This window comes from Carcharodon carcharias, chromosome 3 (assembly GCF_017639515.1).
Source record: "Carcharodon carcharias isolate sCarCar2 chromosome 3, sCarCar2.pri, whole genome shotgun sequence".
Classification (NCBI taxonomy): Eukaryota; Metazoa; Chordata; class Chondrichthyes; order Lamniformes; family Lamnidae; genus Carcharodon; species Carcharodon carcharias.
This window is the reverse complement of record NC_054469.1, coordinates 34,533,296-34,545,970: the sequence shown is the minus strand read 5'-3', so window position 1 is coordinate 34,545,970 and position 12,675 is coordinate 34,533,296. Positions and strand designations below refer to the sequence as shown.

Here is a 12,675-nt window from a genome sequence, read left to right as displayed (position 1 = left end):
GCGCTCCTCCAGCCCAGAGTATGAGCTACTCTCCATGAGTTACATCCTGCCGAGGCAGCAAGAAAAAAAATCTAAAAGAAATTTGTTTTTCTTCCATATTATCTGGTTTAAATTCTGTTCTGTTTCTGACCTGGTCTGTTTCCTGGCAATGTATGATTAATAAGGCAGGACTGGGCAGGATACAGCATGAAAAGCTGCCATTGTGGCTAGTGGGTAAAACGTCCTTTTTCCTGCCCACTAAGACACTTAGTATAAATCTGGGACGATTCCACCTGTTGTGTGGCACTACCACCATGCTAAATAGGATAGATTTTGAAAAGATCTAACAACTCAAAATTGGGTAAACATGAGGCAGTGTGAGACATCAGCAGCAGCAGAATTGTTCTCAACCACAATCTGTAATCTCATGGCCTGGCATATTCCCCCATTCTGCCATTACCATGCAGGGGGATCAATAGACAAAGGCTAGAGTGGTAAAATGGCCGCCTCAGACCACAGTGGTGGTTCTGGAAGTTTGAGCAGTTTAAAAATGGACAAAACCCCTGGAATGTAACCCCTGCATTGTATAAACATTCCAGCCAAATCAACACAAATGATAGCGAGATGTCTGCACCAGCCATGGACAACGGCAGAGCTATTTGTGACTCATCTCCAATGTTGTTCTAATAATTCTGCAGTAACCTTCTCAAAATACAATGGGTTTTAATAAGGGACCACGTTAGCTGAACAGCTTGACCTGAAACCACTGTCGCATGGCCTGTTTGAATTGCTTTAATTATACAGCTTTTGGGTTGTGTCTTCAGTCTGCTGTTTAACATCCAATTGACAGGCCACACAGAAGCATGCCCTGCCCAGGTGGAAAAGTCGCCCCCATTTAACCCAACTCTGCTGGGAAGATTTTGTACTATCGCCTATAGAACTGGTTCAATCCCTGCGTGGCTACTTCATCTTGGGACAACACCACCGCTGATCTTTTGTGAAAGAATTACTCATTAAACTTTGATTCTGGACTCGCATAAAACCATAATTCTTATTTTTAATTGTGGTCTTTGACCTGAACTCCTTTCTTTCCCTTATCCCTCCTTTATTGTATGAATGCAAAGAGGTGGATGCTGCAAAACCCCTTCTGGTGTTTTGTGTGTGTAAAATAAACTACCACCTCTTATTTAACCTTATTAATAACCTCACCGCAAATTTGAAATAGAGAATTGGACCACTCAAACTGAAGGGTTGGGGAAAAGACATCACCACTTACAAGGGGGAAACCAAAAATCAAAAACACCTGTTTACAGACAGGTAGTGAGGGGAGAAATAAGGCTGTTCTAAATTAAAGCCCCTCTTCCCTGCAACAGTTAATAACTGGATGCTAAATGAGAACCAGTACGGAGACATTGAGGGAATCACATTTGGATGCAGCAGGAAAAATAGACAAACAACATCAGAAGAATAAAAGATGCTTTTGGCACCACAGAAGCCACAGGAATGAGACGTTAGTGATCAGGTCATTGTAAGAAATTACACCAGAGTAATCATCTATGAGCCTCTACACAAGGACCCTTATACAATTGTAGATTAGGCTAGTTCCATGGTGCGCAGTCCAATTACCCAAGTGGGTAAAACTGCATCACAATTAATGCAAGTTTTACCAGGGAGATGAGGGAAAGAAAGTAGCTACAGGACAGGAAACCATCCTGTAGACCATGTGTCAGCAGCCTATATTTTAGGATTATGATGGAGAAACAATGAGAACAAGACCCCCAAGGCTCTCCAATGTTGCCTGAGCGACAGGAACCTCCACATCTCTCCAGTTAGATGTCAGGGGAGATTGAGCTGGGTGACACATGAACACTAACTGCACACCCTTGTGCCAATACCTACCAACGGTATGGGACACAACCTCATGCGGATCCCCCTTTTCCTTGCCTAGGCAAAGCAGGGGAGGAGAGGGAATAATACGAGCTGGAGCAGGCACAGAGCTAATTTTAATTCTTGATTTACAGATCTTCAAGATTACAAGTTTTTACAAGTGCCTGATGAAACTGACAAATCAGTTTTTGGCATTTTGTATTCTTGTCTAAACATGAACATTAGTTGGAATGTACAAGGTATGACAGTGGGTATTATACTTAATACTTCTCACTTTATAGAAATTTCATACTTTAGCATATCATCACATTTCACAAATCCTTGCATTAGATGTCTTCCATCAAAAAAGATGTGGGTACAAAAACTAATGGTTATTTTACTGGACTAGTAATGCAGAGGCCTAGACAAATAATCCAGTTCAAATCCTACCATGGGAGTTTGCAAATTGCAATTCAGTTTTTAAACCTGGTATTAAAAAGCTATCCGGTAAGGAAGGAAACCAACCATCCATACCATGGTTGACTCGAACAGCCCTGTGAAGTTGCCCAGCAAGTCACTCAGTTGTATCATCACATTCTCGGAAAAAAGGGATGGGCAACATATACTATCCTACCCATTGCTGTAGGGGTGCAGAGAGAAAAGGGCACCCAGACTCAACTTAGTAAATTACTTACTGAAGAAATCTGCAAAGGGATCCCTGCCTCCAAAGAATTCCCTAAAAACATCTTCAGGATTGCGGAATGTGAAGCCAAAGTCGAAGCCTTCGCCATACTGTCCACCTAACCGGGCAGGAGGGGGGGTGGGAAGAAAAAGAGAAGGGAAGACAAATGATGTTAAATTTCAAAGTGTTTAGAAATCACTGTAGCCATTAAACACTATCATCTGTTCTGGACTTTGAATCTCAATTTTAGACAGCCTTTCAGAATGTACTTTAATTCAGCTTTTGATGCTTAAAGGATTTCAGCAAAGATCAAGTTGTAACCAGTTGATCCCCATTAAAGTATGGCAAGAGAGCTTGGTAACTAAGATTCAGCGCACTACACCACAAATAGGGAAACACGGATTCAAGCTCAAGGCTCAGCTGACATTTCACATACACTCTCATGAGTTGTCACTGTCAGACAGGCATTGGAACAATATTAAACAACTAGGTGGGAAGAGAAATGGGTTTGTATTCCGTCCTAGAATGACAGCGTACAGGTGTAGCAATACCAACTAACACTGAAATGGCCAGAATTGTGTATATCTTTTATGCAGATTGTTTGCATATATGTTTATTTGGAGCACCAGCCTCAACTGTAACAATTGTTTGGAAAAATACTGTGCTGTAGGTACTAACCCATGTCAAAAATGCAATATATTTTTAAAAAATGGACGAGAGAAACCGAAAAAGGCATTCCCCTTTACATATTCCAAAGGAACAATAATCTTAAATCCAGTTTGGATTTTAGTAAATACTCATTACATTTAAAGCCTTTAAAAATATCAGATGCAACGTTATAGAGTTTCTAGCTCAATTCAGTTACTAGCACCCAGTAAAACCTATAATGATGCAGACGCATGGCGAATTTTAAAATTGGCTCAGGTCAATTTCTTTTTGGGCTGGAGATGCAAGCTCAGGTCACAAAAAAAGTGCAAGCTACTCTCCAAGAAAGTCAGCATCAACATGAAATAAAATTTTTAAAAAGGAGACATTATTACAAAAGCACAGCAATTACAGAAAACATTGCTAATTTTCAGCTATGACACAAGGCTGCATTTATAATAACCAAACTTCAATTTTTCGCCATTTGAAAAGCTTATCAAGCAAGCAGCTGAGCCAATTGAAGATGTCAACGTGAAATTAGCTAATTTCACTCAGTGATTGAGGTGGATGAGTGAGGCTAGGCTAGCCACAGACCCGTTATGGTTTCACAGGGGAAAATAAATTGACGGAGTTCCCATTATTAATTATCACCCTGTAACTCCTGATGGGAGAGAGAAAAAAAAAAAAAAACTTTTCTTGCCACCTCCTCCCCTCACAAAAGGTTTCATCGGTACACAAACATTCAAAGCCTCTTGGTAACAGTAAACTTTGATACAACTCTTTCTGCTGACATTCGAATTACTTTTATAAAAGGATAAGACGACCCCTAAAGTAGGAAATTTCCCAATAAAACTGTTCACAAATCTGATTCAATATTTTTATAGTTGCAGATGGGTTAAACAATAGGGTTTTTGCATTGACTCACGCCATTAAGCAACAGTATATTTCCCACCTCACCAATTATTCCGCCAAAGCATATTTTCAGCAAATGCTGCTAATCAAGGAAAATGGGCTAACTGATGAAGCTTGAAAAACTAGAGTTCTTTCAGTTACTTACTTGGCTTGACAAGCAGTCCAAGCCACTCACTACCCTTCCCCACTTCTAACGTTCACCCGGATTTTGTGGCAAGAATAATGGAAAATCTATCAACACTCACCATTGAGTAAATCAGAAAGAAACTTCCAATGTCCACTCATGCACAATCAGACAGAAATCAGTAAGTTGGTCTGATTTGCCACGTGCCCCAGAAGCTTCGCTACACTGGTAACTTGTCAACTGACTTGCATTGAAATACATTAAGTGATGTTGCACTGCTTAAAAATCAATGGATAAGCTAGAAAAAGTTATTCAAGGCAAGTGAACTTTTGACAGCATTCGTTCTCAATTATTGTCCTCTCAAACTGAAGTCTCATCTTTTCAAATTTTAATTATGGTTATTGATTTAAAAAGTTAATTTAAATAAAAAGGTTTTACTTTTTGTCAATCCCATTTTCTGTCCCTCACTTTCTGTACATGATTTTAAAGTGAATTAAATAATCAAACTTACACCTAGTTCAGAATCCGAGATTCAATAGGATTCTTTAATCTGATTGGTTGCAGAGGCACATTTGCTTGCCCTGTTCAAATCCCAGATCCCAGATCCCCTGTGGCGGGTATTGAGCTGTTTTTATTGTGACAACTGCAAACCAGTGCAAAAAGTCTCAGATTCTGTAAACGTAATGAATGGCAAGTGCATTTGCTGCCAATTGCAAAATCCAGGCCAATGCTGTACAAGTGATTATAGCACTTTCAACCATAAGCAAGTACATCAAAAGCAAGCTTATTTTAGTATCATGCTAAACAATGACAATATGAGGCAATAAATAGTATTACTTCGATCAAATTTTCAAACATTTTAAAATAGGGCTGCTTACTTACCTCCACCAGCATTAGTCAAACCTTCTTTACCGTATCGGTCATAGATGTTACGTTTTGAGGCTGCGTGAACAAGGATCAATTTTAGTTCTAAAGACAGCAATTACTGGTCAAGGCTGCATAACATACTGTAAAATATTCTACAAAATGAAACCATCTTCAGTTACTTCAATGATTGTCCTTCCATCATAAGGTTAGAAGTGTGGGGGTTTGCTGCCAATTAGTGCTCAGTACCATTCATAGCTCCTCAGATACTGAAGCTGTCCATTCCAACATGCAACACCACTTGAATAACATTCAGATTGAGTAGATAAGTGACAAGTAACAATCATGCCAAACAAGTGTCGATCAATGACCATCCACAAGAGAATCTAACCATCTTCCTTTGACATTCAATGGTACCACCATTGATGGTTGGGGATTCAGCAATATCCTGGGGAGTTACCATAGACCAGAACTAGACCAGCCATAAGAATATGTTAGCTACAAGAGGTCAGAGGTTCTCACCTCCAGACCCACCAAAGCCTGTCCACCATCTACAAGGCACAATTCAGGAACACGATGGAATACTTCCCACTTGTCTGGATATATGCAGCTCTAACACTAAAGTTGTTCAACACCATCCAAGACAAAAAACCTGCGTAATCAGCACCCATCTGCTATATGCAAGAACTTTGCATTGACACATCCAAGTCTCAAAAATGACAGTTATATTAGAATCAAAGAGATAAAGTGTTTCTCAATGCAAAACTGCCCAATAATTTTTAAGCTCAAGATTGTGTAAAATTAAGTTTTCTCTTTGTGTATAGATTCATTAATATTGACTTTCAACTATTTATTGGTATCTAATTAGCACCGTTTTTAACTTATTTCTGTACATTACCAATGGGCTATATCTGTGGTTTGCATTTGAATAGCTTTTTTAATGGAGTTTTATTGAACATATGCAATTTCACCCTTGCAGCCATTAACATATCAAGATTCAGTCATGCAGATTTGATGCTTTAAAATTTATCAATTCATTTTTTCATTTGGTGGTACATATGTTAATACACAGGTCCGGTCTTTACTGACAGAAAGAACATGTACACACATTGCATCTGTTTCAGCTGTACAAACTAAATGATAGCCATTTGGACTCGAACTCAAGTTCTGTCGAAGGGTCATGAGGACGCGAAACGTCAACTCTTTTCTTCTCCGCCGATGCTGCCAGACCTGCTGAGTTTTTCCAGGTAATTCTGTTTTTGAAATGATAGCCATTCACTGTTTCATTCTCTAGGGCAATGTCTTGACCAGAATCAAGTTGCCTGGTTTAAATTTCAAACAATGCTTGGCAATTAACTGTCAGTCACCATCTACTGGTGCATTCTCCTTGGCAATGCCTCTAACAGAGTCCACTTGCCAATCATCACTCTTCTCATACAGTATAACTACACTGTTTCCCCGACATTGGTATTTTCTTGTGAATTGTCCCAATTTTGCAAGAAGCAATACAATTTATTCTGGTCAGCATGCGTTTAAAATTACCAATTGGGTCTTAAGGATATTACAGTATTAGTAATCGTTGTGTGAGCAGTAAAAAGCCAGAATGAGGATTTTAAGCACTTAGTTCATTTTGGCTTTCAACTCAATGATGAACTCAGACAAGAGAAGGCTGGTCAACACTTGCATTATAAATTTACTACAATGAGCATGTGTGTGTTTGTTCTTGCCTACTACCTATCTGTATTCAAACATTTTCAAATACATTTATGAATCAAAAGCTATATTGCTCACATCACCAGATTAAAACATTGTATGCAAGTAACATTCTGCAATTCAGGGTATTTAGAAGAATTTAGAGAAGGGGACAAAATCTGAGCACCAGTTAAGGCAGCAGGCATTTACTTTCCCATTTTCTCATTTGATTATTTATTGCTGAATTAAAGACAGTTGAACTCACACTGGAAATTACATCTAAAGTTAGGGAATGGCAAAAGCAGCTGGATAATAGTAGATAACTAACAACCCAAAAATGAGACAAATAACATTTTAAGAATATGGCTACCAAGAACAGATTGAAAGAATAAATATACTTCAAGATCTCTTCCGAGGAAGCTTAGTAACAGTAGTGTTTCAAGAACAAAAAGTCACCGTAGAACGTGTGGAGCAGAGGGACTATTTCGAAGACATTTGGAAAGCAGAATAATTGCCCTTGCTGGAATAAATGATATCTATGACAACCTAAGACACAAAATGAGATTTGAGCCTGCATTGAAAAAACACTAACATACTTAATACCCAGCAAAGTGCTACTTATTATATGCAGACTGAAACTTCCCTCAGTGATCTGTTGCTTCTATGCTGTGCTTTAAACCATGATTCCAAATCTCAATTAACATTGTGTGCCTCTTAATGGTTAACTTCTAAACAATGACAACATTTTTCATTCTTGAGCATTTGCGATGGTGGACAAGGTCCTTGGCTGCTGCACAACATCACACACACAACAGAAATGGAGAAATTAGAAACTTAATGCTTGCAAAATCTGTCAACACCAAGATAATTTCTATTTTGTTATTAACAACCACAAACTAATGTGTGGCTTGAAGTTTTATCTGGTTTATAGTTTTAATTTTCAAAGGATATAATAGATGTTAATTTCATTCACGAGGGCAACATACAGCAACCCCAAGCCAGTTCCCATACCAAGAGAAATTAAAATTATCTTCAGTTATTGTAATTTTAGCTTAAATCAAATGTTTTTAATGACCAGGAAACTGAGCAAAACAGCAATAATTCACAATCTGTCCAGAGCTATCCAATCAGATTAAGAATTTCATATTTAACTATACTTACAATCAGAAAGAACTTCATATGCTTCTGAAAGTTGTTTAAATTTAGACTCTGCCTCTTCCTTGTTGTCAGGATTCTTATCAGGGTGCCATTTCAGTGCCAGCTTACGGTATCTTTTGAAAAAAGGATACATCAGTTGATACCTTTGCTTGCTTACAAGTAATGGAACAATTGATTTAGACCATTTAGTAAAGTGCATAGATCTATACAGAAATAAAACATACAGGCTCTTAGCCAACAGTGCTACTTATGTGCACAGCAAACTTAACAGATTCATAAACAAAATCTAATGCACAAGATCGGAGAATAATTTTGACATCCAAATTCTACATCCTGAATCAGATTGCCGGGAACCCAACCACACAGCCATTTTTCCACCATTGTCAAAAAGTCTTTAGAATTATAAATTTAGCATTTTCCTATGAAGACGTGTTCAAGTAGATTTTAAGATAGGAGCTGGTTGAAAATTGTTAGTTGCAGCAATCAAAGTAGCCCATTGCAGGTGACTTGTGCAGTACAACATGCATAAACTATTCAGCAGTAGAATGTATTGCAAGTCACACTTCTCCCATGCTACCATTGCAGCCTTTTCCACTAAAATATAGGCAATAACTTAATAGTTTTACCACAAATACCACATTATGCCCTCTTGACTAAGAATACTGCAGAAATACACATTTGATGTTACTGCAGTTGAGTATGTGCTTCTAGTCAACGCTGAAGTTTAATATCTAATTGCCCAGCTTTAACAAAATAAAACAAGTACTCTGGCATACGATTTCAAACCTGGAAAAAGTGCACTTTGCACTGGTAACAGGACAAAGTTAAAATGATGGGAGGCTGTCGCCAGAAAGAAAATCTACCATGCAACTGGGCCTGATATATTTAATCTAATTTCAGTATGAAAAAATATAGCTCATCATGATTGGTGGTAATTTGGGGAAGCAGGGATGCAGGAGGATGAGAAATAACAATTCCTGATGGATCAATGGCAAATTGACCTAGTGTCAAGATCATACACCAACATCCTAGGGTAGATTCCCAGTCTATTTCAGCCAGGTGATAATGAAGACTAATTAGCACCCAAGGAGTAGAGGAGGCTGGGCAGTAATCTCAACCTCACACTGTCTATGCTCACATGAAGGTGAATTAGGAGAGAGAGAGAGAGAGAGATAGAGTCTACCACCTGGACAGCTTTATCCCAACATGAATCACTGTCATAACACAAGGGGACTAGAAGGGGTGTGTGTAAAAAATCACATTCAGGTTTAAAGTTAAAATTACAGCACACTTCTCAAATCAATGTACATTCCCAAGTTATGAATTCAATTTAAGCACTAAATATCCATTTTGCCATGTTGCATACATGACTGAACTCCAAAAAATGACAATTACCAGAAGTAGATTTTAATCTGGCAATGTGTTAGAACTCTGGCTGAAACAGGTAGAAATATTCAAATGTTACATCATCTACTATTCATATGGATTGTTACATTTAAGAAGCATTCACCAAAAACAGGAAGTGACAGCAAAAGAAAAAACTGCCCATTTTAGAACTGTATCATATACCTCCATTTTGATTAAATGATCTTCCTAACTGCCACATACAAAGCTTTGGGAGACCACCTATTTTTCGTCCAGTAGAAGAACAGAGACCAAGCACAAAAACAGAAAACAAAAATGCAGGTCCAAGTGACACCATGCAAGAAAGGGATTTAGTATATGGAGAACGAAGGCAAAGAATAAATAGTATGCATGCTGTATGGTAGGTAATGCAACATCCAATCATTCAAGCAGAATCAAATTTGTTTGCAAATTTCAAAAGGCGTGTAACAAAAGTAGCAATATTAGGGTAAAGTCTTCCAATATAGATTGGGAACAGGGAAGGATAGGGAAAGAGAATTTCTGAAATGTGCAAAGACCTTAATCAATACAGTTGTAGCCCACAAGAAGAAAATAGTATTTTCAATCTGGAGGGTTACAGTAGGAAGTCAACTCGCTAACAGTGACCACAATAAAACTCAGTTTAAAGTAATTACAGAAAGAGGCCAGAAAATATCATTTACAAATGGTCAACAGGGGAAAGAGCTAATTTCATTGGATTAAGAAAGGACCAAGCACAGGTAGATTGGAAAAGGCTTCTGCACAGTAAAGCAGTAAGAGCAATGGAAGAAACTTAGTGAAGAGATATAGTCCAGAACAATCTAGGCATTTCACTTTGAAGGGAAAAGGTAGATCATCAAAAGTTAATGCACCTCAAATGATAAAGGAAGTAGTTAAAATAAAAAAGTTCATGACAAAAGTCAGTAGCACGACTCAATTAATTATCAGGAAGAATGGGAGGTAACTCAGTTAACATTGTATAGGAAGCAAAGAGAGGTTATGAAAAAATTAGCATGCAACATTTAATTGGATACAAACATTGAATAAACATAAGCGCGATGTTTTGCCAGGGAAAATGTTGGGCTTAAGGTCCCAAAAAGAAATAAATCTTCATGTATTGCCATATCCTCTGCCTCTACAAGTACAAGTAATTTACTTTGAGGAGGCAGATGATGTGAAACCTATACTGGGCGGGGGGGGGGGGGGCGGAGATATTGACAATATAAAAGACATAAGATAGGTATTACTGAAAGTTGGTAAATTACTACTCCAGATAGAATGCATCCTAAATTATTGCAAGGAGGATAGAAATAGCAGATGCATTGGCCACAATCTTTCAACCCTCATTGGGTAGAGTAGTGCCAGAGGACTGAAGGGCTGCTAATGTTATGTCACAATTCAATTAAGGGGAGGGGGACTGACCAGGAAAATACAGGCCAGTCAGACCAAGATCAGTGGAGTCAGCGTGAATTTGTTTAAGGCAAATTACAGCAGACTAACTTGTTTGAATTCCTTAATGCGGGAACAGAAAGTTGATCATGGTAGTGCAGTGGATCTAGTGTAATGAACAGTCAGAGGGCTTTAAAACAAAGTGTCACACAGGAGACTCAAGGCAGCACAAGTACAAAATTGACTCAGCGACAGGAAACAAAGGGCGATGATAGATGGATGTTTTCAGACTGGGGAGTGATTGTGTCGTGGTCCCAAGGGTCAGTTTTTCAATTTTCAATTAAGATTGAGAAATGGGTGCAGGGAGCTGCATTAAAGTTAGACAGGAAATATGGCAAAGCAGTAGACGATCAGGATAGCTATAGGCTTCAGGATAACAGGCAGGTTGGTAAAATGGTTAGAAGCACAGAGTTCAATGCAACTGTTAAGTGATACATTTGAAGGACGAACATGCAAAAGCAGTATAGTGTAAATGGCATGATTTTAGTAAGCACAGAAGGAAGTAGACACTTGTGAACACAATCATTAAAAGGTGATTAAAGGCAAGTGATAAAGTAGCTAAAACACACAGGTACGAGTTTATAAATAGGGGAATAGAATGTAAAAGGGACCATGCTTCAACTTTACAAATTACCTGTTATGCCTCAGTTAGAGCACTGTGGACAATTTGGAGCATCACATTTCAGGAAAGATGTAAAGCACAAGAAAGGGTACAGAGCTGGTTTACCAGGGATGAAGGGCTTTAGTCATGAGCAGAGTTTGGAAAAAATTAAAATTAGGACTGCTCTCCTTGGAACAGAAACAGTTAAGAGGTGAACTAAGATTTTCAAGATGAGGGATTTTGATAGTGGATAGAGAAGTGATCAATAATGAGGTAATGGATTCAAAATCATTAACAAAAGGTTTGGAGTAGAGATGAGAACTTTTACCACTCAGTTGTCAGAATGCACTATCTGAAAAGCAGATTCTGAGAGTAATTTTAAAAGGGAATTAGTCAGGTACATTGAGGAACTCAATGTTACAGACAAGCAGAGGTGAGGAACTAAGCATGACCTTGCAGTTCCAAAGAGCCAGCACAGGCACAACTGGCCAATGTCCTCCTTTTATGCTGGAATTTTTTATGATTCTATGAAATAATCCATCCAGACTGGGACAGATTCAGGCTTGTTCAGCAACGCAAAAGTGTTCATCATCCTGTCGGGTGAAGACAAACTCCCCAGCCAGGTGCCTAATATTCTCTCTCAGAACTCTTGCAACTAGTTCACATGAAAGTGGCTGCTACAAAGGGTGGTACAAATTAGACTTTTTTTCTAGATAGTCTTGCCCTGTAGTGAAGGCAAGTATATTAACCACATTACCTATTTCCTAGCCTGCAGGCAAGCAGTTTCCTATAATGGTAGACCTTAATAAACTATTCCTCCTACATTACCTGCTGTGCCACCCTGCAGATAGCACTCAAACCAATAATGCATGTACCTAGAAAGATTGCTGAAAAAAGACATGTCATAACTTTTCATCTTGCATTCATCAGGACACTTCCCATGAATACCAATAATGAGAAAACAATATTTTATTCTGAGAAGAGCACACTGATATGGTTGGCAAGTGGACTCTGAAGCTATATATTAGGGTCCTGATCTTTGCAGACAGAAAGAACATGTAAACACATTGTGCCTGTTTCAGCTAAACAAAATAAGTGACAGCCATTCATTGACTCATCACTTGCCTTGACCAATCAGGGTCAAGCTGTCTGGTTTAAATTTAAAACAATGCTTGGCAGTTAACCATCAGTCATTGATGCATTCTCCATGCATCACCTCAACCGGAGTTCACTTGCCAACTCTTCTCAGAATAAATTGTTTTCCCCTTATACTGATATTCTTGCAAAATGTCCTGATGAGTGCAAGATGAAAAGCTTTCA

The 12,675-nt window shown here is 38.5% G+C and overlaps 1 protein-coding gene across 4 annotated transcripts in view; it reads right to left on the bottom strand.

The window, feature by feature from the left end:
• The window catches only part of dnajb6b (DnaJ heat shock protein family (Hsp40) member B6b), a 168,841-nt gene that overhangs the window by 130,011 nt on the left and 26,155 nt on the right, over positions 1–12,675 (bottom strand). For all 4 annotated transcript variants that reach the window (XM_041183891.1, XM_041183894.1, XM_041183895.1 and 1 more), the window contains 3 exons: positions 7,926–8,035; positions 5,091–5,150; positions 2,541–2,645 (listed from right to left, as the gene is read on the bottom strand). In XM_041183891.1, coding sequence (XP_041039825.1) covers positions 2,541–2,645; positions 5,091–5,150; positions 7,926–8,035 — 275 coding nt within the window. The remainder of the gene's footprint in view (positions 1–2,540; positions 2,646–5,090; positions 5,151–7,925; positions 8,036–12,675) is intronic.